General features: G+C 35.8%; 1 protein-coding gene across 3 annotated transcripts in view; it reads right to left on the bottom strand.

Annotated features, from left to right (window-relative positions):
• The window catches only part of IPO8 (importin 8), an 85,993-nt gene that overhangs the window by 55,686 nt on the left and 4,120 nt on the right, over nucleotides 1-26,187 (bottom strand). For 2 of the 3 annotated variants that reach the window (XM_019452366.2, XM_053894694.1), the window contains exons 2-10: nucleotides 23,852-23,933; nucleotides 16,936-17,092; nucleotides 13,745-13,903; nucleotides 12,589-12,745; nucleotides 9,053-9,142; nucleotides 7,217-7,311; nucleotides 6,039-6,123; nucleotides 3,614-3,748; nucleotides 1,692-1,791 (exon numbers count right to left, since the gene is read on the bottom strand). In XM_019452366.2, coding sequence (XP_019307911.1) covers nucleotides 1,692-1,791; nucleotides 3,614-3,748; nucleotides 6,039-6,123; nucleotides 7,217-7,311; nucleotides 9,053-9,142; nucleotides 12,589-12,745; nucleotides 13,745-13,903; nucleotides 16,936-17,092; nucleotides 23,852-23,933 — 1,060 coding nt within the window. The remainder of the gene's footprint in view (nucleotides 1-1,691; nucleotides 1,792-3,613; nucleotides 3,749-6,038; nucleotides 6,124-7,216; nucleotides 7,312-9,052; nucleotides 9,143-12,588; nucleotides 12,746-13,744; nucleotides 13,904-16,935; nucleotides 17,093-23,851; nucleotides 23,934-26,187) is intronic. The other variant, XM_019452368.2, reaches the window with a different exon arrangement.

Genomic DNA, 26,187 nt, shown 5'->3' with positions numbered 1-26,187 from the left:
AAAATAAATAAACATTAAAAAAAATTTTTAATAAAATTTAGAAATAAGTGACCAAGCCAGCGTCACACCCATAATGTCATAACATCAGGAACCTGTGAGCTCTCATAGTTTTTACCAAATCTAAAAACATTATTAGTATCAGTCAATGCATTTAGGTAAGAATAATTTGTTCATGTAAATAACTATAAATGACAAAAATGTAAAAAGAAAATTACACGATTCTATAATTATTCTTTCCTATAGTTATCCAAAAGTAAAATATATGTATCCAAAATATATGCATCCAATATATCCAAAAGTAAAAAAATAGTAGGCACTATGTTCTAGTACACAAAAGATTATTTTTCAAAAAATACTTCAGTTAGTCTTGAATTGTCCATATTATTTTAATCAATAAAATGTAAATTCTATCAATCAACACTCACAGCTCTTAAGTATTATATTTCTAAAAACTGAGATACTATCTCATTCAACATGAAAAGTGAAATAATGATAGCTTCCTGAACACTAAGCAAATACTCTGCACATTAGAAAAACACACAGGTATTAAAGAAAAACTAAACACTAAAAGAATATCTTGAAGAAGACAGAAGAAAGATAGGCTAATCACTCTTTTCCAGAAAACAAAAGCGTTAGGAAGGAGAAATAAATCATGCATATGTGAAATGACTTTCAAAAGGAAATGGTAGAATGGAGGGATAAAGCAGATGGTAAATACTGTTTCTCATTCATTTGCTTTTCCCATACTTTGTCTCCAAGACAAGAGGCATTCCCTCACTCAATAGACCAAACAATACTAAGTACAAAGCACTGTAAAAATAATATAACCCAATAATTTAGCATCTATACCAGCAGACTGAACTGAAGTAGCCAGAGACACCTGGCCCAACAAGGGAAAAGCACCGTGTTGTCACTATCTTCATCATGACTTGGGCAGGGCTAATTTTATCAATTATTTATTTCAACATTTACTGAAGGTAGACTAGAGCCAAATACTAGTAGAGGAATGGAGAGGTGTAGGAGGGATGGAGAATGCAACATAAAGCAAATAAACAAGATAAAGTCCCTGCCCTCAAATGGCTCTAAGCTGCAGGAGAAACAGGTATTCAAACAACATTTTGCTATGTTAAGTGACAGTATTCCATGAAGCGACTCATTTAAACCAGGGTAAAAGGGAATGAACTCAGGCAACCTACACAACTCAATAACTGCCAGAAAAATCCAAGCAAAAAGAACCTCCAGAGAACGGGACCACACAGTGGTAATCTCACTCTCTTCTGGAATACTTAGCCACTAAGATAAAGAAGCATACTAAATTGGAATGCTCCTAAAATATGCAGAAATCCAAACGATCCAGACTAAGAACAACCCAACCTACAAATGGGTATTCCCAAAGGTAGAGATAGGGATGGTCCCTCCAGATCAGCATCAAAACAGAAAACGTTGTAGCTGGCTCCATGACTGCTTCAGCACCCCTAAGAGGGGTGAACAAAACAGCTTTCCATCTTCTACACTCAAAGGCCTCAAGTCCACTGGCTCAAGAGAACATCAAACTCTTCAGAATTTCTCATGTAAAGCAGAACTTTGGGAATTTAATACAGCAATAAAATCTGCTTAAAAATATAAATTAAGTTATATTACTCTACATATCAAGGGACTAATGTAATGAGGAATAAAATCATCTCGATTACCAAATTTCATTCTTATATATTCATATGGATCTTCTTGCCACAGTTCTTCATCCTCATCTTTATAACACATCACAGAAAAAATCACATCTTCAGAGATATTCTAAGAAGAGAAAAAACAAAACAACAAATGGCTATAGGCTATTCAAATTTGGGGAATATTAATAATGTATTTACTGATAGCCTTTCTGATGTTCGTTTTCCAAACTGTTAATCTTTGTGTTCAGCCTGTGTTGGCTGAGGGGAAAGCAGGAAAGCAAGAGCCTGCGGGTGTGGGGCAGACAGAATTAAACTTAAGATTGTTTTTAAACAACTGATTAAAATATAAAGAGATGAATGGAAATGCTATTCTTGGAAGCAAAAGCAGGGATAATAAAGTTTTACTAACAGATCAATATTAAACACACCTTAATTCTTTAAGGAAGAGAGATAATTATCAAGCCAAGATTATATTTATTATTGTATTTCTTATTGTGAACATTCTTACATTTCCATTTTGGTCCTAAATGTCAACGTGCCAGCAATATTAAAATTTCTTTTCCTCTTCCACTTTCAAAAACCTAATTTCCTACTCTAGAAATGCAGGTTTCAGTCAGAAAAAAAATCACATCTGCTGCTAATGCTCTACTAAGCCCATTTAACAATTATACATGTAGAAATAGGATCATCTCTTCTCACTTATTCCAAATTAAATTCTGGGAGAAAAAAATTCAACCAAGAGACTGGACTTTTCTTATTCCTATACAATGGCTATGTAAAAATAAGGCCAAAGGCATCAAGTAAAGAAAAAAAATCCATTCTTACTTTATAAGAACATAGCATATAAAATGAAATCAGTACCATTATTAACTGCAAAGAAATTATCACTATTTGATCAATAGGATTAGACAAATATTATTAAGAGGTACAGAAAACAAAAGATATTATATTTATAAAACCAGTAATAAAGTAATACTAAGCAAATTCCATCCTGGACACCAAAGGCAAAGTAAAGAAATGTGTTTTCCTTTTTAGGAACTATCATAGAGATTACAGAATTTAAGAATTCACAGTTTGAGAAAAAAAAAAATTCAGTTCCTAACATCCCTGAATTACCTAAAATTATCTACATACATATAAGAATTTATTCATTAATGGCTCATAATTTTTGATTCTCATTTGTTCTTTAATGAGGCTGAATTCTATCTTTAAGTAAACAATTGATATAAAAACAGAAAACTATAACTTCTGCTACAGAACTTAAGCCAAAAAGAAAAATAAAAACCTCATTAGCTTCTATCTACAAAAGAAAATGATCATGCTTCAGGCTTCATCTACTGCAAAATAATACTACCTTAGTACAGCCCTGGTGACTCTTTTCAAAATGCTATTGCATACAATACCACATCTGATCCCAGTGACCTTTAGATGAGAGGGATAGAGGGGCGCCTGGGTGGCTCAGTCAGTTGAGCGTCTGACTTTGGCTCAGGTCATGATTTCATGGTTCGTGAGGTCGAGCCCCGCGATGGGCTCTGTGCTGACAGCTCAGAGCCTGGAGCCTGCTTCAGATTCTATGTCTCCCTCTCTCTCTCTCTCTCTGCCCCTCCTCCACTCATGCTGTCTCTCTTTCAAAAATAAATAAAAACATTAAAAAAAAGAAGATAAGAAGGATAGAAAAACACTAGCCAACTGAACAGAGGAGAAACTGAGGCCACATGAGACTCCAAGAAAGACCAAATGAATCCAGGTCTTACAACTCTATTAAACTTGAAAGCTTCACTCTTCTCAAATACTTAAATTTCCAAGCCCTTCCTATCAAATATAAGACTGCACACATTTGAAATTAATAGAAATAAAAATATGTTAAATATGACATACAGGATTAGTGTCTAGAAAACCTAACTTAACCAGAGAATAATTTTGGAGAGCTATTCCCTGACACTGACCTGTATGTGTGGCTTCATCTGCTTCCAGGTGACAGAATGAACAATCCCTTGATTGAGATAGTTGAATGCTTGCTGAAGAACACGGGGGGCTACATACTCTTTCTGTCTATATTGGTCTAAAATTTTTAGTAGTACCTACAGGTAAATGGGAAAGAAAGTATAGGAGAACATAAATAATTTTAAGGTTAAAGGGAGGGGCATTTTAGGCATGACATAAAACCCAGAATCCACAAAAATACAAATAAACTGATTTTTAGAGAAACTAATATTTTGTGAGAAAACATGTGGGCAGTTTTAATTAGATGGATCCAAGTTATACTGAACTGAAGGACGTCTCACTGGGATTTCCAGCCTTTTGTCCTACTTCTAACCTGTGGAACAACGCAGAACAAGTCACAAGTCTATGCTCTATTCCATGTAACTAAGCTCTTCAAATAAGTTAAGACTCCGGTTAAGAGAAATAATAACAGACTTCACAAAATGAACACTGAAAACATCTATACAGCAAGAGATACCATTAACAGATTTTAATTATTTGATAAAGCTGCATTTCAAATTGGAAGAGAAATAATAAGTTATCCAGAAAACAGTATCAGGACAACTGATTAGCCCCACGAAAAAAAAATAAATTGGCTCCCTAACTAAACTCCATCCCAAAATTAATTCCAGATGGGGAACTATTTCAACAACAAAAATGAAAGCATAGAATGCCTAGAAGAAAATATCGAAGAATTTTATTTTATAATCCCACACCACAGAAAGTCTTTGTAAATATAACACAAAACTGAAAAGTTTTTGTTTTTTTTTTTTTTAAATTGTTTCTAAGGAAGGAACCATGCCCAAAGTGGCTTATGACTATCCCAAGGACCTGCCCATCAGAGATAGCACTACGACAAAATCCAAATCTTCCAATTCCCAGTCCCAGAGCACTTCAGGATAGCAAGCTTAAACCTAAACTGCTAAATAAAGAGAGTTCTCTCAAAACATGTACAGAATTGATGAACTCAGAACATAAATTCAGCTCAAGTTATGTAAAATTAGGTTTATAAGCATTGTAAGAAGTCCCACCATCGCCTAAATGCCCTTTCTGCAATGCAGGCCAAAAGGGGATGCTATGGAACATGGGTCTTCCTAGACAGTTTGGCTCACCCAAAGAAACAACAAAAAAGGAGACAACAGTTTTTAATAAGAAAATAATTTTTAAATGCTAGGAATATATATCTTAAATAACCAACATACAAATAGTTTATGACATGGATGCAATGCCATCAAATCTGAATGTGTATGTACATACAAAACATACACACGTTTACATGACACTGGAAAAACTCGGCCGAACACACTTCAAGAAGGCATCAACTTCAAGATGGTTAATGAGTTTAACTGCAGTGGAAATAATAGAAGACAGAACTGCCTGGCTTCCTGATTATCCTAGTTTCCATACTGAATGGCTGAACAGATAATTTTATTCATTATTCACTAATATTCCCTACAGACTGTCTTGTGGGCCAACAAAATAATTTGTGAGAAAATTACAGCCACAGCTTTCCTGAATTGTTGCAAGGTACTTTTTAGAAATGATAATCTATAAAATGATAGTAGACAAAACGATCATCTATCAAAGGAAGTACTCCATCTATGATGACAGGTTTGAGGCAGTTAGCTTGATATCACTGACAATAAAGAAGACTAATATGCATAGATTTATAAAAATCTAGAAACACCCTCTATATCATTAAAGCCTTTTACTATGTCTGATTAATCTTTGCTTCCTCACTATAGTCCTGAAACAGCCAGTGCTTGAATAGTTTAAATTTAATTTGTTGAAATATAAACAAAAATGTGATTCAAATGGCAATATAGATCAACCAATCTTCATGCCCAAATGTCCTGTGTACGTTTTAAATATTAATATCAACTTGGATTATTTCTCAAGAACTCCTAATTTGCACTGTAGAGAATGGTTCCTCAACTTCCACAAAAATGTGTAAGTTCTCAACCAAAGATCTTAATTTCTGAGCTCAAGCTCTCTTGAAATGAATCAATTCATTACATAAATCTTCTGATATAAAAGTTTAGAACAAAGAGGGGAGATCAAACGAACAGAGAATAAGAAACCCATAAGAGGTCCAAGAGTTAATAGAAGAACCCAATCTAAGCACTGGTCACTGTGACATCAGTATCAATAAACTTAAAAGCTTTGAATCTAGCATCTAGGAGTTTGGAAGGACACTTCTTATGCAAGCTGCCCTAGGACGTTTGGGTCTAAAACTGATTGCACTATATTAGATTCCCAGATCTGCCATTTTATCCCCTATAAATATATAATGTATTAATATGTTCATAATCTACTTTTAAATGAATAGAAATGACAACTATTTTCAGGAGTAACTGTCCTTCTATTTAAAAAGCATACGTTTATTACCTGCTGAATTCCCACTGCATAGGTTTTCAAAAAGAATTCAGAAAATTCAAAGTATTCTTTTGTGACATTTCCTGGGCTTCCATATCTTAAAACACAAAGAGAAAATGTTTAAATGCTGTAAAATTTTAAAACAAGAGCATGCTCACTGGTTTAAATACCATCCCTTGTTGAAAGATCTATGCTATGTGGGCAGAAAACTAGCACTTGCCCCTTTTCCACAAGCCCCAAGATGAAATCATAATAAGCTTGTACTTAGATTCTGGGCCATACTTAAAATTTCAGACAGAAGCTTCCACCTACTTAACCAAGAGTTCCTAAAGGGCAAATATTACAAATAAAAATATTACATATGACTCTTTTTTCTTTTTCAAAAAATGCATCAATAATTAAATTTCACTAACTTTCTTATGGAACTAAGTAGCCATGCACCTTCTTGTACAATTCCTAGGTATTTCCAATGAACTAAAAAATGTCATGCCCAGGGGCGCCTGGGTGGCTCAGTCGGTTAAACGTCCGACTTCGGCTCAGGTCACGATCTCGCGGTCCGTGAGTTCGAGCCCCGCGTCGGGCTCTGGGCTGATGGCTCAGAGCCTGGAGCCTGCTTCCGATTCTGTGTCTCCCTCTCTCCCTGCCCCTCCCCCATTCATGCTGTCTCTCTCTGTCTCAAAAATAAATAAAACGTTAAAAAAAAAATTTTTTTTTAAATAAAAAATGTCATGCCCATTCTTTTTTTACAGAAGAACAGAAAGACCAGAGAAGACTGTCCACATCATTATAATCTCAAAGCCAATAATCACAGTTAGGCCTACCTTAAAACAAACAAAGGGTGACTTCTTTTTGCCCACTGTGGCTTTAAAGACTAACAGTGAGGGGCACCTGGGTGACTCAGTTGGTTAAGCATCTGACTTTGGCTCAGGTCATGATCTCATGGTTCTTGAGTTTCAGCCCTGAGTCGGGCTCTGTGCTGACAGCTTGGAGCCTGGAGCCTGCTTCAGATTCTGTATCCTGCCCTCTCTTTGCCCCTCCCCCTACTCGCTCGCTCGCTCTCTCACTCTCTCAAAAATAAAAAACAAGGCTAACAGTGATATACTGTGAAGGATCAAGGGACCTATCGAGCTTTATTATATTCAGTACTGAGGTATTGACCATAAGATCACAAATCTAGTAAACAGAATTACCGTTCAAAGAGACGAGCTACAATATGTAGTGCCCATTTCTTACACTTCCACCAGACTAGTTCTGGTCTATCATCCTCATCAATCTGCAGAGTCTCCTAAGGGGACAAAAACACCCAGATTAAATTCCTGCATGGTAAAGGGGTTTATGTAAATAACAAAAGCAAAATAAATCTTATTATAAATTAATATTATAGTGAGTTTAGGTTGCCATACAAATGCAAATTCTTACTTACGGATTGCTAGGTAGGAATTAAATAAGCAAAGCAAATTTCAACTAACTAATGCTATTGTTCACATTTATCTCCTACCTTCAAAAGGCCCAAATAAATGTAAAACAAAATACACAACACCATGTCCCTTGAGGAAACTCTGGGATGACAGAAAGGTTTTATATCTTGATCTAGGAAATAGTGATGCAGGTAAATGTTTGTCAAAATTCACTGATCTCTTACCTAAGTTTTGTATATTTTGTATATAAATTAAACCTCAATATAATCTGTCCCAAGATATGGATAAAAGAAAGAATATTGCATATTTGAAGACAAGCTTACATTTAAAAATATGTAATTTAATTTAGTTATTTTGACTAGTTATTAGGTTGACTAGTGAAATACAGCATCACTGTTATTACAGATAAAAATGATACACTGTCAATGTTAAAAAAAAAAAAAAAAAAAAGAACTAAAATAAAGAAAAAAAAGGGGGGGGGGCGGTGCCTGGGTGGCTCAGTTGGTTAAGCAGCTGACTTCGGCTCAGGTCATGATCTCAACAGTTCCTGGGTTCGAGCCCCGCATCGGGGTCTGTGCTGACAGCTCAGAGCCTGGAGGCTGCTTCAGATTCTGTGTCTCCCTCTCTCTCTGCCCCTCCCAAGCTTGTGTTCACTCTCTGCCTCTCAAAAATAAATAAATGTTTGGGTGCCTGGGTGGCTCAGTCGGTTAAGCGGCCAACTTCGGTTCAGGTCATGATCTCACGGTCCGTGAGTTCGAGCCCCGTGTAGGGCTCTGTGCTGACAGCTCAGAGCCTGGAGCCTGTTTCAGATTCTGTGTGTCCCTCTCTCTGACCCTCCCCCATTCATGCTCTGTCTCTCTCTGTCTCAAAAATAAATAAACGTTAAAATTAATTAATTAATTAATTTTAAAAAAAATTTTTAAAAAAGAGACACCATCTTTCATCTACCAAACTGGCAACCTTAGAATTTAACATGACAGACATTCTCAGTCCCTACTTAATAAAGTATAATCCAGGACAATGTTTCTAGAGAGCATTTTGTAAGATCTGTCAAAGTCTTAAACACTTCTAGGAGTTTATCCAAAGAATATAATAGTGTATGTACATAAAAATTTAACTACATACATCCTTATAGTTCAAACACCAACACCCTAAAGCCACCTAAATGTCCAGCAAATGAAGCATTCAACAAAAATGACAATATAAAAACATTCATAATAAAAAATATTTACAAGAGATTTTAAATGAAAAATGAATTTGAAAACAGTACCTACCTATGCCATTTTTATAAATAAAATGTGGCCATATATAGATCCAGAGGGGAAAAAAGGCCAGAAAAATAAATACCAAGTTTTAAAAATGGTTTCTCTCCTTCAAAATAAACTTAATTTTAAAAATTAAAAAAAAATGGTTCTTATTGTCTTTAGTAGGATTAAATATATTTTATTAATTTTGCTTATCTGAACTTTATAAAAATAAGTATTACTATTTTTATGAGAATAGTAATTGTTTTTACAAATAGCAGGCTAAGATAATCAATTGGCCCACCACAAATATCCCAAACCCAAGTTTTCCCAATTTTTCTGAAGAACAGAAGCCCTTCCTTACAGGAGGAACTGTCCTGTCAATAATAGTTCGAAAGATCTCCATCCACGCTGTCATGGTCTGGTTAGTCACCAGTTGAAGAGGCAATGCATACTGAAAGCAAAAGAACGATGTCATCAAACAATAATTCTTCCCCTCCGAAAAAAGCCACAATTTCACCTATATTGGAAGGCTGAAATACATCCAATGGTTAACGTTTGGCCATGAAAATGGTAATTTCACATGGTTCAACGTAAATTTAACTTAAATATAACCATATATACATAAACTAAAATTTTGAAAATCTAGAAGTATACATGCCATGAATTGTTTCTCTGCAACGTTTTTAAATGAAAAAGAAAAAAACTTTATTACAGTAAGGTCTCATTTATTCAGCATGAGATTCTAGATAAGTGATTTTTACCATTTGCACCTTTGTGTATCAAGCTTTTCCTTTTAACCACTTTTTTCCCCAGCTTTATTGAGATATAATTGACATATACCATTGTGTAAGCTTAAGATACACAATGTGATTATCTGATGCACATATATATATTTTTTTAATTGATTACCAAAATAAGGTTAACACCTCCATCACCTCACACAATTACCTTTTTTTGTGGTGAGAACTCATTTTAACCACTTAAATGAAAATCTTTACCTCATGACACACTTTGTTCAATTACTTTCCTCTACACTGCAGCACAACACCATAGCTACTCTATAACCACACTGTGAGTTACAGAAGGCAAGGCACAGTGCCTCTGCATCCATGCATTTTCGAAACCTCTACACGTTAAGAACACAATGACAGGTAAGAGGCAGTCTCTGTCCTCACAATGCTTACACTCTAGTTAGGGAAAACACACATATAAACAAGGAATTACAATATGGTAGGATATATAATACAGATAAAAAAACAGTACAACATTGTTAAAGGCACACATGGAAGGATCGCCTCATCCAGGCTGGTGGGATCAGGGACATCTTTCTAGAAGTGATACACAAGCTGAGACCTGGAGAAAGAGCACAAGCTGCCCAGGGCATAAAGGACAAGAGTGTTCCTGTATTTTTGTACAGCGTTTCAGAGGCTGAAGGCATGACGTTCTCATGAAGCTGAAAGAATTTCGGTATGCCTAGAGTATAAAGTACAAAGGTAAGAATGGTAAAAGATAAGGTGGAGCCAGAAGGGTTTTATAAGCCATGTTAGGAAGTTCCCAGCTTAAGTGCAATGGGGAATGGTTTGGGCCTGAGATAGGGAGCAGAGGATTCAGCATTAGTGGGAGAGTGACGAGGAGTTCACTTCTGGACAAACTGAATTCTGAAGTATGTATGGAATATCCACATGCTCTGTACACAATGTTTAATAAATGCTACTTAGACAAAGTCAACTTAATTGTATCATACTCCTTAAAATAAATTTTTCTGCCTCTTCCCAAATTATCAGACATTAACTTTCTCCATACATTATCCTTGTATGGTACCTCTTAAAGCTGCCTGAATTTTTGCTTCCAGGATTCCCAGAGGGAGCATATTAATGTAGTAGCATAAAATAGATTACCAAAGTGATTAAAAATGTTGAGGGTTTGCATTGGTTTTTTATGTTTGCAGCAGCAAATGTTGAGAGAAAACATTCTAGACTTTGCCCTCTTAGCAAATCAAACAGAGGTGGAGGCTTTAGGAAAATCATTTCATCAGCCTCTTACTTCCTGATTCCTACTATGCTTCTTTAGATGGGAAAGGGAAGTCCAGCCTCTGTATAAATGGGATGTTCCTCTATCTAATAGCAGAACATCTCACTGAATAAAAAATATTTCCCTCAGAGTAGAGTGCTTCTCCCAAGGAAAATTTCTGAACAGTGTTTTAATAAATAGCCAAAGGTACCATCTATCTTCCTTCTCTATTAGTTTTAAAAAAGGGCAGGGGTGGGGGGGCAGAATATAGTTTCCAAGTATCCTAGTTTCTTCTCTCTTTTCAGATACACTTCCTCCTCCCTTCCATCTCCCTACAAAAGGCTAAGCTGGAAAAAAAAAAAACACACACAAAAAAACAAAAAAAACCTACATCAGATCATTCTCTATTAAAAGTTTAAGAGATGCTGGAGTGCCTAGGTGGCTCAGTCAGTTAAACGACTCAGGTCATGATCTCACAGCTCGTGAGTTCAAGCCCCATGTTGGGCTCTGTGCTGACAGTTCAGAGCCTGGAGCTTGCTTCAGATTCTGTGTCTCCCTCTCTCTCTCTGCCCCTCCCTCACTCACTCTGTCTCTCTCTCAAAAATAAAGAAAAACATTAAAAAAATTTTTTTAAGTTTAAAAGATTCATCTAAAAATATAAATTGTTATTAAAGTGAAATATTCTGAAATACTACAAAAGTACTTAATTAAGTGGCATATGGAGCCAAGAACAAAACCAACTATCTCGGCTCTCTAGCTCAACAACACTACCCTCTTGCCATGACTAACTAAAAAGTCATGTTAGAGGAGTCTAGGTGGCTCAGTTGGTCAAGCGTATGATTCTTGATTTTGGCTCAGGTCATGATCTCAGTCATGAGATCAAGCCCTGTGTCGGGCTCCACGCTGAGTGTGGAGCCTGCTTAGGATTCTCTCTCCCTCTCTCTATGCCCCTTTTCCACCCCACGCTCACTCTCTCAAAATAAGTAAACTTAAAAAAAAAAAAGGCATGCTAACAGAGATATGACTCATTCATCTTCAAACACTTTAGAGCCTGACAATTATTCTTCCTCCACCCAGATCTAAATAATTTATCTAAATCTTTCAAGGATTAAATTTAAAATATTTTTATATTTAAAACATTCCATCTCTGTCCCCTTCTAATTATGTTTTAGACTCACATATTAATGTTCTTTACAGCTTTCAGATAAGAAAAAGGAAGTAGTTTAAGTGAAGAAAAATGAGGTACTAAATCTTTTTTGTTAGCTTTAAATTGGGTCAAATTGCAAAGAAACTATCACCAGTATGATTTCCCAGTAAAAGAGGGACCCTCTTCTTTTCCTTCCTCTTCTCCCATAATCCTAATTTATCAGTAGGCAGAATGCTGACAGATTAAGCAAGTAATTTAGGGGCAGTTAATTACCCTGGTTCTTCCTTACCCAGCACTTCAGACACTGGAGTGAAAGGTATAGTCAGTGACTCTGAGCTCTGCCACTAAGATAACCTTGGATGACTAAGTTAATTTCTGTGAGCCTATTCTCTCATGAGGTTGTTTTTGTTTTTTGTTTTTTTAAGAAATACATGTGAGGGGCACCAGGGTGACTCAGTCGGTTAAGGGTCCAACTCTTGATTTCGGATCAGGTCATGATCCCAGTTTTGTGAGATCAGGCCCTGCGTCAGGCTCCATGCTGACAGTGCAGAGCTTGCTTGGGATTCTCTCTCTCCTCTCTCTGTTCCCCTCATCCCAACCTCAATAAATAAAACATTTTTAAAAAATAAATAAATACATGTGAGAATATATAATAATTTTTAATAACTGACATTTATTAAGCACTTTCCATATGTCATATTTACAAGACCCTATATTTTTCTTCTGCAGTAGAAACTTACCTGAACAAGTGCATAAAAGATTTTCAGAATCTGTTTCTGTAGTAAAACAGAATAATGTGAGGAATCAGGAAGGAGCTGCATGATTTGTTGCTGAATACGAGGCAGAAATATTTGCATTGCTGCTATAAGAGGCTCTCTTTCCTCTGCTTTCTTATATCTACATGAGCAAAGACAAAAAGACAAAAAAATCATTTCCCCCCCTACAAAAGAGCTATAAATAATGAATAAAAAATATTTTTTAAACTAGATAAAGCTAACAAAACATTCCAAACACTGGCTAACATTTTGTTTGGACTGTTAGAATAAACTTGGAAGAAACTTTGAAAGAGCACATCCCTGTTTTAGGCAGCGAAACTAAAATCTTTCTAGAAAGATTTAAATTGATTTAAAAGCATTCTAGACTATTTTGCAAATTTCCTAAATGAATTTTTCTACTAAATTTTCATCATACCACAACTCTTCCTATAAAATACAAGTTGATATGCCTTTTTAAATGGACAATCCTATTATAATGTGGGGAAAAAAACATTTCTTCTTATAATATGCTAAATTGAGAAGTTAAAATAGCTTGCAAACTTAGGTGTTCTTAGATCATTTCAATTGCTCCCAATTTAAAATAATCTTCTAAAGACTCTACAGAGTCTGAACTAACTAGTTTTTAACTATAGGACTCTGCATACCTAAGAAGGAAGCAATCCTCTTAGAAACCAGAAAGCAATGCTATTAAATGTGACACTAGTCTCCTATCTCCCAAGCAACTTCTATCGAAAAGAAGGTTACTAGCAAAGAAACTTCAACATCTTGCATCCAAAAAGTTAAATGTTTGGTTTACTTAACAATGCACCCACCTGAACACAAATGTTAGAGTACCTCTATATGAGAGTTTCCAAGGAAAGCTGTTACTAAATGGGCCTCTGAAACTGACAAATTCAAGAAACACTGCATATGTTATCACTGCCTTAGAGATTAGCAATGTACAATAGCAGATTAAAGGTTCTTTGAATAACTGTAGTAAATAAACATGTTTGTGCTTAACCTAACATTTCCCAAACTAACCTGATTTTGCAGAACACCCATAGAGCAGATCTCTCTATGCAATTTAATCCTTTCTAAGTAACACAAGACTGGTATCTTCAGCCAACAGAAATCAACTTACTCATATGTCTTCACCAGTTGATACAGACATAATAAACTGCCAAGCCAGCTTCCACTGCTCTGTGATTGCAAGTAATAGTCTATCTTGTCGACTACCGCTGGCCAGTGACCAGGGAAATCATATTTAATGATGGCACGGAGACACATTGTTAACTGGACTCTATAAGGTGGGGGAAAAAAGTCCAAAATCTAAGTAGTTATAAATATCAGGTTTCAAACACCTCTAATAATTTTCATAAAAACACTCTAACTCCTATTTACCTATATTATATAGTTACATATCGGGGGTAGGGGGAAAAAAACAACAGTCCTATAAAGGAAAACTTCCTCAGTATCTTTACTTATGGAAACAAACAAAATAGGTAATTTCCTAAAATGAATGAAAATTTTCAAACAGGATTATCCTAAAAACAGCTTTGGGGAAAAACAAGAAATTAAAAATAAAAATTCATTTAAATTTTTGCCAAAAAAAAAAACAAAACAGACAACAAATCCACCTCAGCTCTGCAAAATTTTCCAGCTTTTGGTTATTATATCCTAAGGGGAAAACAAAACAAAACAAATATTGTATAATTTCAACTGGAAAAAGTCTAAAAATAGTCAAAGTAGGTAAAACAGAGGCCGTCATAACTGTGGGAAGCATCTCTGTGAGCCAAAACCTTGAAGCATCCATTATCAGTTAATAGCCAACACAGTATGCTGCTCCTATCAAAGCTTCCTGAGGTAATAATTTCTTTACTTTAAGAATAAGAAACTATTAGCAGGCAATTCTTGAAGATGAAAGCTAAGAGTTATTTGCAAAGAAATGAAGAAAAAGGCAGTAAGAAAGTCATGAAACAGAATTCTCTTTAATTTTTTTTTAATGTTTTATTTATTTTTAAGAGAGAGAGACACAGAGTGTGAGTGAAGGAGAGGCAGAGAGAGGGAGACACAGAATCTGAAGCAATATCCAGGCTTTGAGCTGTCAACACAGAACTTGACACAGGGTTTGAACCCACGAACCGTGAGATCATGACCTGAGCCAAAGGTGGACGCTCAACCCACCGAGCCACCCACGTGCCCCGAGAGAATTCTCTTTAATAACACCACAAAGTGATAAAAGATGTGACCTCATAACGTTTAAGTTGGTAATCATTTCTCCAATGGGATCCCTACTGTATTGAGATTGAAAAAAAAATAAGGAAAACATTTTTCTTCTACAAACAATCAATATGTCCTTATGTGGTCATTTGCAAATGGTTAGGAAACAAAACTGTGTGTTCAGTTGAATAGCCAATAACTAGGATTCTCTGAAATGAAACTCACAAAATAATACCTTTACTTTATGTTACAAAATCCACTTGAAAAATTTCCTTTGCAATACTCTTAAACTTTGAAAACAGTTCTTCAAAAGTGATTACAATTAAGCCTTAAGGACATAAAGCAACTGCCTCATAACAAAGATAAATGTCTCCTCTTGCACCACCAGCAGTTGTTCCTAAACAATAAATAGGTCATATTTGTGTGCAACAAAACTGAAACTTTTCATTTTTCTAAATTTCACCTTCAGGTGACCCTCCCCCGTCAACCCTTTCTTATTCCAATCACACCAAGAATGGCAATGAGCAGCCATCCTTTCTTACATTACCGTGTGGAAGGATCACACAATTCAGAGAGGAAATGTAAAGATCTGACAAGACACAAACACATGACAGTAGCATAGGGGAACCACTGCCAGACTGGCGTTTGGGCACCCCACTGAGAATAATGGCGATTGTCTTTAATCAATATGCCTACTTTCTCCTCTTAACAAAATAACTACACAAAGAGGAGTTCAATGTTTATTCTCCTTCCTTTTGTTCTCCTCCCACGTTTTTCCCCTACTACTGCTTATGACATAATGTACATGAGACACTCGGGGATAAAGCTATATCTCATCTCTTAACATTAAACAGTTTCATTCCCCTACCTCAGGTTCACCTATTTCCCTCCTCCCTTTTCAACAGAAACTTAATTACAAGCTCACATTGAAAAAAAATCTATTTTTCCTTTTTTAAAATTGCAAAATTTTTATGACTCAAGAGCTCTGCTGTGCAATAGGGGAAGCCACTAGCTCTATGTTAACACTTTAACCAAAATTAGATGAAAAATTCAATTCCTCAGTTACAGTAGCCACATTTCAAGTACTCAATAGTCATGCCATGGCTATAGATTTCCATCATCATAAAAAGGTCTCTTGGACAGTGCTGCTCTATAGCATCTAATCTGAATTTTATTTTTTTTTTTATGTTTGTTTGTTTATTCTTTTGAGAGAGTGCACACACCACAGTGGGGCAGAGAGAGAGGGAGAGAGAGAATCCCAAGCAGGCTCCATGCCATCAACCTGGAGCCCGATGCAGAGCTCAATCCCACAAATTGCGAGGTCATGACCTGAGCTGAGAAATCAAGAGCTGGACGCTCAACCCACTAAGCTACCCAGTTGACCCTCTAACCTGAATTTTAAAAACCAGGGGCTCCTGGGTGGCTCAGTGGGTTGAGCATCTGACTCTTGATTTCAGCTCAGGTCATGATCTCATGGTTCATGAGTTTGAGCCCCACGTCGGGCTCTGCACTGACAGCATGGAGCCTGCTTGGGATTCCTCCTCTCTCCCCGCCCCACCCCTGCTCATGTTCTCTCTCAAATAAACATTTTTTTAAAATAAAATAAATTTAAAAACAATAAAAAATAAAAACCAGAGCCAATCTTCTAGCTTATACCTACTCTATCCTGCCTTCTCCAAAGGAAAAGATACTCAGTTCATAAAAAATGAGTAAAAAGATAGGTAAAGTATAAAGAAAAGTGGTAGGTTAAAATTCCCAGAAGTCAATTTCCCTGTATCAGGGTGGGGGAAGTGGCAGAAACAGATAGTAAAACGTAAAGAAACCATAACTAAGAACACAGATTATTTAAATAGCAAGGATTTATATAATCTTAGTTAAGTATGATTTTTGCCTTAACTCTTTGTGGCTAATTATGGCAACTAAATCTTTTCCAAAATATTCTGAGGCAAATAATTACAAATGCAAAGACAAATAAGTAAAACAATATTTTTTGAGTGCCCACCTTCATTACTTTACCTCTTTAGAAATACGAACTTGAAGCTGATGATTAAATCCAACCTCTCCCATCCAAGTATTTTGTGCCTGCTACTAATCATATATAGTATAATGTACCTCACTAAATCTGGAGACCGAATTATTCCTTCCACAATGTTATCACGTATTTGCTGGCGATCATTTTCATGAATGTTGAATGGAAATACCGCTTCCCCTGGTGGAGGTTCTCGGTCAGGCCAGTACTGTGTCACCATGTTCTTCAAGTAAATGGCAGCTAAGATAGAGGAAAACAATGCTAATGTAGCAGTATTGAAAAGATGGCTTTAATTCAGCTTTACAGAGCATGCAAGGCTAAGCCCTGCTAAACAGGATACTCAGCAAAAATGGAAAATCTTACAATTATAAATAGCAAACTGGGGAAGGGAAAATGTGTAAGAAATGTAAGTTTCTCTTTAACTCGTAAAGCAAATTTAAGCAGAAAACATTTCATTAAATCAAGCTTCTGAGTTTATATGACAGAAAAATGATCAAGGAATCAAGTATGCATCCTTAGACTAAATACCAGGTAGTCTAAATGAAACTATCTTAATGTACTTTAATATCATAAAAATCATACAGTTCATAATGCCTATGCTGAGTTTACAACAGGTGAAATTCTACTGTCCTTCATGTAGACTGCTTTTCCTGTTTATTTTCTTTCACTGGCTACTATCCTGCACATACTACCATATTTGAAATATTGCTAATTTTTGTCTAACCCTTCTAAAATAATTACCACTTATAAATACAATAATAGGGAAAAGGACATCAGCCTTCAAATATTCTTGTAAAACCTCAGGAAATTTCTCAGCTGTTTATTTCTATCAAAATACATAATTAATCATTTTGTTCCTATTCTTTCCAGCCATCTTCAATAGTTAGCAAAACGCTTCTGAAAGAAACAAGCTGACATACTACAACAGGGTTTTGATAGGGAAAGTGAAGCTCTCTAACTACCCCAGCTGAATAGTGAATGTAAATATTCACTTATAATATCATATGCTTATATATACATAATATATAATAAAGAAATGTGAACTACAAAGACGTGTGACTTTCTTCCCTTCAATTTCTCCTCTCCCTTTTTGCCCCACCATACCCTCCCTTCATTCCAGTTTTAACATAAAACTAAATTGGTTCACAGAAGCATTATAACACAAAGAATAAACCAACATGTTCTACACTGCCTGTAATACAGTTGAAATTTAATGAAGCCATGAACTTGACATACTATAAGCTCTTCTTTCATTAGTTTTGATTCAACAAAGGTCTGAAAAAGACAATTCTACTTAAGATTTCCATTTTTTTTTTTTTTTGGATAAAAACAAAAATCATTTGAGAAAGAGAGACAGAAAGTGGGGGGGGGGGGTTTCCTTGAGTTTTTGTCTTAACTTGTTTTTAATTAGGTTACATAAGCTCTGGACTAAGCACCATCTTTTATCCCAGTCATTTATTATATTATTAGCCATAAAAATTTATAGGCTGGTGAAAAACTGAATAAGTGATCTAAGAATATGGTCCAACCTGTCAGTAGTTCAGAATGATTTTATGAGACTAATCTTTGCAAAAAGAAAATCATCTATATATTTTTAAACATTTATTTATTTATTTTGAGAGAGAGAGAAAGAGAGAATGCAAGCAGGGGGAGGAATGCAGACAGAGAGAAAATCCCCAGCAGGCTCTGCACTGTCAGCACAGAGCCCTACATGGGCTCAAACCCATGAACCATGAGACCATGACCTGAGCCAAAATCAAGAGTCGGACACTTAGCCACCCAGGCACCCCAAAAATCAGCTATATTATACACAAGACCAAATTTTAATCTCTACAGAACTAGCCTTGAAAATAGTACCTTTCAGACAGCAAAGATACAGACATAGTAAAATAGTGGACTTACTTATAATTTAGTCTTTAGTGCTATTAATTTTACCACAAAAAAATATTTTTATTATAGGGCTCCATACAAGATGACCTACATAAAAGGCACACCAATTTATATATGTTAAAATAAATCTTGGGGCACCTGGGTGGCTCAGTGGGTTGACTGTCCAACTCTCGATTTCGGCTCAGGTCATGATCCCAGGCTCATGTGACTGAGCCCCTTCTCAGGGCACCACACTGAGCATGGAGCCTGCTTAAGCTTCTCTCTCTCTCTCTCTCTCTCTCTCTCTCTCTCTCTCTCTCTCTGCCCTTCCCCACACCCTCTCTCTCCCTCAAATAAAAATTTTTAAAAATCATAACATAAATCTTCAATTAGTTAAAACAAAATTGAACTTAATGTAATAATTTAAAAAGAGAATATTAATTTCTCTTATGGATAATCATGGATTGCTAAGAATGATGAAGGAAAAGTACCAAAGATAATTCAAACTATCAATAACCTAAAAACCTCCCTTTAATTATTTAAAGTTATCTAACCATCTGCCAGACCTAAGAAACAAAATCAAAACAAAACAAGTATCATCTTAATCCAGTCATAAAGAAATTATTAAACTTTATTTTTCTGCAACATCTCCTTACCATTCCAAGCATCTTAAGTTTGAAATTAACTTTCTAAAGCATACACACAGTTCCCTTCTCAAGCATAATGAATCACCACTTACGCCCTATGCTCTGGACCCAGACCCACAACTACACAGGTCAGTCAGTCCCAGAATGTCAAAGGGGAAAGGATGCCACTATGAACTCATGGAAGCAAAATGCTGTGCTTTTTGAGTTGATGTTTCTAAGCTTTTCTATTTTCATTGTAATTTAGTAGCCGCCCCCCCCCCCCCCCCCCCCCCGTTGAATCTGTTAATGGCTAGGAAATCGAATAAAGTGTGTAAATTATATCCAAAACAAAATCAAATAGATTCTAAGAACCAAGGAACTTCATACAAACAAGACCCACGAATTTTAATGGAAGAGTTTCTTGTAATGCTTCTGGACTGATCGGAGGCATATTCCTGGTTTTTTCTAGGTTCTGTATTTTAGAACATTAAGGTTAACCTTAAAGAATCACCTGTGAATTGCTTAGCTATAAGCTGAATTTTTATATCCTCTCCCTATCCATCTTTTAGAAATACATACAAAAAGCCAGGAGAACAAAAAGCAAGCAACTGACAGAAAACAGAAACCATGCTATTCTTTAAATGACAGTCCCCGCACCAGGCACTAACAATGCTTCTTTGGGTCTAATGTAACACCCACTCCTCAACTACCACTTTTTTTTTTTATCTTTTTTTTTAAAGATTTTATTTTTAATCTTATTAATAAAGATTATTAATAAAGATTAATCTATTTATTTTAATTTTCACACCAAACATGGGGCTTGAATTCACAACCCCAAGATGAAGGGTCACAAATTTTAAATCCAAACTACTTTTCTGCTGACAGTAACTTGAAAATGTACTAAAGAAAAGACATTTCTTAACCTAAGTTTACATATATTAGAGGGTCTCCTCACAGGCAAGGAGTAAAAAATTGGAAGCAAAGTCACTTGAGAGATTCTTAATCATAACTGTACTAAATTTAAAATGGGTTCCTTTCTCTGCATATTACATGATAATATTAATAATGCTATTATGCCTCTCAATACCTCAAAAGGAAACAAGAGAACATCCAAATTTATTTTATTCTGCTTACCAATATCAAAATGTTACATTTTTTTTTCCTATTTCTTCACAGTAAGGTGATATAAGGAACATTCACTAATGAGCTTGATTGATGGTAGTAAGAATATTTTAGTATTGCCCACAAACCAAAAAATCAAGAACTGAATATTCTGCAGAACTATGTCTTTCCAGTTAACACTAGCAAATTTTTTACAGTTTTATGCAGGCTTATTTTTTTTTTTTCAAAGCAAAGATCACATCATTCTTTTTTAAATGTCATGATAAAACAAGTTACTTGTCTGGGTGTCACCAAAAGGTTCTTAGAGCATCCTTGTATTTTAATCATAGATTAAATAGGACAGAAAATGTATAAGTGGCATTCAAATTTAGGACAGTTATAATGTAGAATTTTACACTGTGTATTTCAGATTCTATGATAAAATGGATGCTCTAGGATAGAAAATTACCTAATAAATTAAAAAATGAACCACCAAGATAAACTCTGTCCTGTGACTAACAGATTTGAAATCTACATAAATTATGAAGAAAAATTGCCTACAAATGCCATTTACATTTTATATCAAAACTTAATTACCTAAGTTATTAAGATTCAAAGTTGCATAGAGGATATGAGGAATCTAGCATTTAATGCAGTACTGATACAAAAAGTAAGCAAAAGCAACTTGGTGAGAAGAGTCAAAATTCTAAACGTTGAGGAGCCTGGGTGGCTCAGTCAGCTGAACATCTGACTCTTGATTTCAGCTCAGGTCATGATCTCACGGTTCGTGAGTTCGAGCACAGCATTGGGCTTGCTGCTGTCAGCCCAGGGCCTGGAGCCTGCTTCAGATTCTGTGTCTCCCTCTCCCTCTGCCCCTCCTCTCCTCATGTTCTGTCTGTCTCTCTCTCAAAAAATAAAATAAACATTAAAAAAAAAAAGATTTAAACTAAAGTACTCCCCCACTCACACTCTCTCTCAAATATGAATAAACATAAATATATATATATATATACATATATACACATATATATATACATATGTATATATATGTGTATATATGTATGTATATATATATATATATATATATATATATATATATATATATATATATAAAATTGTTTAAATTAACTATAGTAGTGGGGTGCCTGGGTGACTCAGTCAGTTAAGCATCCGACTTCAGTTCAGGTCATAATCTTACAGTTCCTGGGTTCCAGTCCCACGTCGGACTCTGTGCTGACAGCTCAGAGCCTGCAGCCTGCTTCCAATTCTGTGTCTCCCTCTCTCTCTGCCCCTCCCTTACTCACACTCTGTCTCTCTCAAAAATAAATAAACATTTAAAAAAAAATTTTTTTTAAAAACCAATAGTTAGTTGATCATAGGTATCAATGGGGGTGGAATTAAGGGCAATCCAATGAGTTTCTGTAATGTTTATACGTCATGTAAAGAATACATATTAAATTAACAAAATGCTTTAAGAGCTTTAAAAATACTATTTCTACAAAGCTTCACAGGAACTTCACAATGGCCCAATAAATACTTATTTAGGTTATTAAAATAGGTTCCATTTAGCAAAACTTTATTTCGGAACAGCCCTATTTTATGAAACAAAGATTAAACAACTGAGAGTTATGGTTTCAAAAAATCTACACAGAAGTCTTATAAACCTTATTAAAGTAACAAATAATTGTAATGCGTATGTTTCTCTATAGGTTTTCCTTTGTTTTCTTTTTTTAATGTTTATTTATTTTTTGAGAGAGAGACAGACAGAGCACAAGCAGGGGAGGGGCAGAGAGAGAGGGAGACACAGAATAGGAAGCAGGCTCCAGGCTCTGAGCTGTCAGCACAGAGCCCAATGTGGGGCTCAAACCCACAAATGGATCATGACGTGAGCTGAAGTCAAACACTTAATGAACTGAGCCACCCAGGCTCCCCTCTACAGGAAATAATACATATTGCTGTTAAGTATTTTCCCAAAGCTAATGATTCCTTACCTTTTTCTTTGTTATGTTCAAGGAAAATTAAATACCTTCATCAGCATATGGAGTATAAACTCATCTCTATAAAACTGTTAATCTGTACTTCTACCTGAACATATGCAAAAATTAATGTTCACCTAATATTAACAATGGCCATTTCCGAGCAATGAAAATACTGGGCAATTTTTTTTACTTTCCTCTTTGTATTTTTCTGTATTGCCCAAATTATTTACAATGAGCATATAACAATAACATAATAAAAAAAGTCTTTTCAGATTTTTAGCATTTGTCATTTTACTCCTTTTATCTTGAAATTACTATCTTTTCAGGACTCATGACACTCCAAGGCTTTCTCCAGTTTTTACTTTCTGGGCTTTAATGACCAGCTCATTAAAAAGGCAAAAAGAGGAATACACAGCATCATGGAACTACCATAAGGTCCCAGAGACTTCAAATTTAAGTTTCATGTTTAAAACAAAAGTCCTGGGGTGCCTGGGTGGCTCAGTTGGTTAAGCATCCGACTTCGGCTCAGGTCACGATCTCGCAGTCCGTGAGTTCGAGCCCCGCGTTGGGCTCTGGGCTGATGGCTCAGAGCCTGGAGCCTGCTTCCGATTCTGTGTCTCCCTCTCTCTCTGCCCCTCCCCCGTACATGCTCTGTCTCTCTCTGTCCCAAAAATAAAATAAAAACGTTAAAAAAAAATTAAAAAAAAAAAAATAAAACAAAAGTCCTGCTCCCCAAACATGTGTTTAGGATCATCTGTGCATATATTATGTCCATGATCTGACTTATGAATGGAGCTCAAACCCACATACATAAATTCATAGTCTTACACTATGGGACCAAAGAGTGGGCCACCAGGAATTAAAAAAAAAAAAAAAAAAAAAAAAATTTATGGGGATTAACCTATTAAAATTGTGAAAGCGAAGGGAAAAAATGGCAAAGTTACCAAGGAATCCACAGGTAAAAAGGAAAGAAGAGGAAGAGGTAGGGGAGATGTAAGAGCTCAATATCTATCTCTAAGTTTCCAGGGAAAAAGAAAGTGAGTTTCTAAGCCATTAGAAATGCTTTATGTGTGGGGCACCTGGGTGGCTCAGTTGGTTGAGTATCAGACTTTGGCTCAGGTCATGTTCTCGAGGTTTGTGAGTTTGGGCCCCACATCTGGCTCTGTGCTGACAGCTCAGAGCCTGGAGCTTGCTTCGGATTCTATGCCTCCCTCTCTCTCTCTGCCCCTCCCCCACACATACTCTGTCTCTCTCTGCCTCTCAAAAATAAAGAAAATTAAAAAAAATTTTTTTAAATAAAAAAAAGAAATGCTTTGTGTGTACTTCCATTTTTTAAAGAAATCACAGATACTTAGAATTAAAATAAAACTCTAGTTGTACTTTTACCTATAAATAATTTTATAAAAGATAAAAAACCTACTCACCTGCCTGGCGTACTGGGAATTCCACATGGTCAGAGACTATAATCCGAAGTAAACTGGGGGCAAAATTGATAATCTTGTAGGACTGAAATTACAAAGAAATATTTATAAAATAGGGCAATACAAACAAGTAACTGTTAACACTGTAACTGAATACATTACTATGCAAATAAAAGGAAAACTTTTAAAGTGAGAGAAATTCTCTAAGGCAAAATTAAGATTACCAAAATACTTCAAATCAAAATTGTAACAAATTGATGAATAAAGGTGTAAGAACATTTTTACAGTTTTTTTAACATACATTGTCAAAATGCTCTCTAGAAACTATGTAGCAATTTACACAGTTTTTTTTAACATACATTGTCAAAATGCTCTCTAGAAACTATGTAGCAATTTACACTCCCTAAAGTAGAATACCCCCATCTATCCAATACAAGGATTGGCATTATCATTCTTTCAAAACTTTAAAACCTTACTCTCATATCATTTCTGCTAGGTTGAAATTTTATCAACAAAAAGGTTGGCTATTTGTTTTCTTCTACAAATTCAGTATTCCCTGTATCCTTTTTTAAATAAAATATTTGTTTTATTCTTTAAAAATCCTAAGAGCTATTTGTGAATTTAAAATCTTAACCTTTTATTGCACCTATACATTCCAAGTGTTTCTTCCCAGCTTATTTGTGCTTCAATTTTGCTTGTATTATTTTTGACAAACAGAAACGTGGAAAACATGGGCTACAGAAAACAGGAGATCCAATGCAGGAAAACAGACAAGATAATGTTGATTATGGAGAGGAGGAGGTTATGGAGATTACGGAGGTTATGGAGAGGAACCAGTCCAGATTGGAACAATGTGCCTCACAAGACAGTGTTGAGAGGTGTCATCACCATCTGCCCTCTGCTGTTGGAGCATCTTTTAAACTTGACACCCAGGGGCACCTGGGTGGCTCAACTGGTTAAGCATCTGACTTGGGCTCAGGTCATGATCTCATGGTTCATGAGTTCAAGCTCCACATCAGGCTCTGAGCTGTCAGCACAGCACAGGAGCCTGCTTGGATTCTGTGTGTGTGTGTGTGTGTGTCTGTCTCTGTCTCTGTCTCTCTCTCTCTCTCCGCCCCTCTCCTGCTCACACTCTTTCTGTCTCTCTCAAAAACAAACATTAAAAAAAAGTTTTTTAATAAAAAAAATAAAATAGACTTGACGCCCAAGTGAGCCTATACTGAATGCCTGCTGCCTAGGTCACTTCCCACACACATGTTCTACTTTGAACTACTCCTGAGTTTGGCCATGGTGACTTTAGAAGTTAAAAAATACAGGGGCACCTGGGTAGCTCAGTTGGTTAAGCGTCCAACTTCATCTCAGGTCATGATCTCACAGTTCATGAATGTGAGCCCCACATAGGGCTCTGTGCTGACAGCTCAGAGCCTGGAGCCTGCTTCAGATTCTGTGTCTCCCTCTCTCCCTGCCCCTCCCCTGCTTGCTCTCTCTCTCTCTCAAAAATAAATAAACATTAAAAAAATTTAAAAAAAAAAAAAGTTAAAAAGCACAGAGCAGCCCATTCCTTCTGACCATATTCCCTCCAGATGTCTACTACCTGGACCATGTTACCACCGTGCCACATTCCCAGAGCTTACAATTGGCCTTGCCCACAGACATTCCCAGAAAGGACTCAAATTCTCAGTGAGGCTAAAGCTGACAATGATGCAGAGAATCTGTTCAGTTTACCTTCTCCCAGGAGCCTGGATCTATGGTGGCATCCCTTTCAATATACCGTTAGGTTTATGTATGCCACTCAACTTATTAATTTATCACCTTTCTTATTCATTTATTCATAATAGCATTTATTAAGATAAGCATTTGACTAAAAAATCTGGAGAAAACCCGCATCTTTAAAATATCAATCCTTTCCATCCAAGAACATTATGCTTTCCAAATCTTTCTATAAAATTTTGAATTATCTTATAATTGTTCTCCTTTTTATCCTGTATAAATCTCAGAATCTTCAATCTGTTGTATATAAAGTAAATTCTCTTTCATTTACCATTGAAACCACCATTTTAAAGTAGTTTTTAAGAAAACAGATTTCTTTTAACAGCAGTTTACAGGAGTCAAAATTAATACAGATTTAACCCAATCTAACCTATCTTTACATTCTTATTAAACAACTCATGTTTATGATAATGAAAGATCCTTTAGTGAATCAAGATTAAAACTCTACTTGGGACACCTGGGTGGCTCAGTCGGTTAAGTGTCTGACTTCAGCTCAGGTCATGATCTCACGGTTTGTGGGTTTGAGCCTGGCATCATGCTCTGTTGCTAACAGCTCAGCCTAGAGCCTG

The sequence above is a fragment of the Panthera pardus genome, unplaced genomic scaffold (assembly GCF_024362965.1).
Source record: "Panthera pardus isolate Hobbes unplaced genomic scaffold, ASM2436296v1 HiC_scaffold_6, whole genome shotgun sequence".
NCBI lineage: Eukaryota > Metazoa > Chordata > Mammalia > Carnivora > Felidae > Panthera > Panthera pardus.
Note: the sequence above shows the minus strand (reverse complement) of the source record. Positions and strands in the feature narration are given on the sequence as shown.